The sequence below is a fragment of the Colobus angolensis genome, unplaced genomic scaffold (genome assembly GCF_000951035.1).
Source record: "Colobus angolensis palliatus isolate OR3802 unplaced genomic scaffold, Cang.pa_1.0 Scaffold770, whole genome shotgun sequence".
In the NCBI taxonomy this organism is placed as follows: domain Eukaryota; kingdom Metazoa; phylum Chordata; class Mammalia; order Primates; family Cercopithecidae; genus Colobus; species Colobus angolensis.
The window spans coordinates 53,453-54,766 of record NW_012121488.1 but is presented as its reverse complement, the minus strand read 5'-3'; the positions used below and the strand labels follow the sequence as shown (position 1 = coordinate 54,766).

Below are 1,314 nucleotides of genomic sequence, written 5' to 3'. Positions count from 1 at the left end.
TCCCTGGACTCTTAGAAAAGAAGGAAACCAGAGTGTGCTGGGCAGACTGACCCCAATCCCCAGGACAGGCAGGCAAGAGGGAGCCTCTCCCTCAGGAGGGCTTTTTAAATTTTTATATTTTTTACGTATTTTTAAAGATTGAAAGAGTTCTTGATGCACTAATTGGTGTTGCTCTGTGGCTTGACTTAGGACAAAGGTGAACAGACCATCGCTCATGGCCACATCTGGATCTATGCCTGCATGGCCCTTGAATTAAGATTGGCTTTTTAAAATTTTTTGATGATTGAAAGGAATCAAAAGAAGAATAATATTTCATGAACCATAAAATTACATGAAATTCACGTTTCAGTGTCCAGAAAGGAAGTTTTCTTTGAACACAGTGACACCCGTTCATTTACCTCATGTCTATGGCTGCGTTTCATGTCAACAGCAGTGCTGAAGTTGCAGCACAGACCATGTGGCCCACAAAGCCTCAAATATTTACTATTTGGCCTTGATGGGCACACTGCCAACCTGTGCCCTAAAGAGTCCTGCTTGATTACTACTTGCGACTCTAGTACACAAATGTGCAGGAAACTCCTGGCTGTGCCACAGACGCCTCACTCAGCTGAGAAACCCCGCCTATGTCTTACAAGGGAAGACATCCTGTTTTTCTTTAGAACCCACCTTTAAAGCACATTCGCTACCTTCTGAAGTGCCTCTGTGTGAATCGTCTTACCTAGGCCTCCTGCAACTCCGCACGTGTTTATTGTGTGGGAGACATGGCACTCTCCCACATGTATTAACTCATGAGGTAGGTGCAGTCATTATTCCCATCCATGGGTGGAGAAACCAAGGCCCAAAGAAATCAGGTGGACTGCCTGTGGCCTAATGGCTGGTAAGTGGAGCAGCCAGGATTTGAAAGCAGACAAGGAAGTTCAGGATTCCATGCTCTCTACCCCAGCTCCACCTCGCCTTTCTTGACACATTCAGCTTGAGATCATTATGTCCATTGCAATGGAGATAAGGTAGCAGAGATGAGAGATTACATAATTGACCCATGTTACAATTGAGATAAGTAACAGAGGCAATGCTCTGTGGGATCTGGAACCCACACCCGCGGGTCTACAGTATCTTCTGCTGCCCCCTGCCACTTGCACAACTTGGGCTTGGGATACTACGCCACTTTCCACTTTGGTGGAGGGAAGGGAAATAGCTCTTGAACTCTGCTGTTGCCTGTGATCTTTGCAGCAAATTGCGATCGCTGCTGGGTGTCAAACCACCACCTCAGCTGTCATGGTTCACTGCCTGCGACAGAAGACAGAAGAGGAGCTC

At 46.7% G+C, this 1,314-nt stretch overlaps 1 protein-coding gene across 1 annotated transcript in view; it reads left to right on the top strand.

The window, feature by feature from the left end:
• The window catches only part of LOC105502140 (liver carboxylesterase 1-like), a gene marked incomplete at both ends in the record, with an annotated part of 64,082 nt that overhangs the window by 15,940 nt on the left and 46,828 nt on the right, over positions 1–1,314 (top strand). The window contains one exon of the mRNA XM_011928515.1: positions 1,231–1,314. Within this exon, the coding sequence (XP_011783905.1) occupies positions 1,231–1,314 (84 nt within the window). The remainder of the gene's footprint in view (positions 1–1,230) is intronic.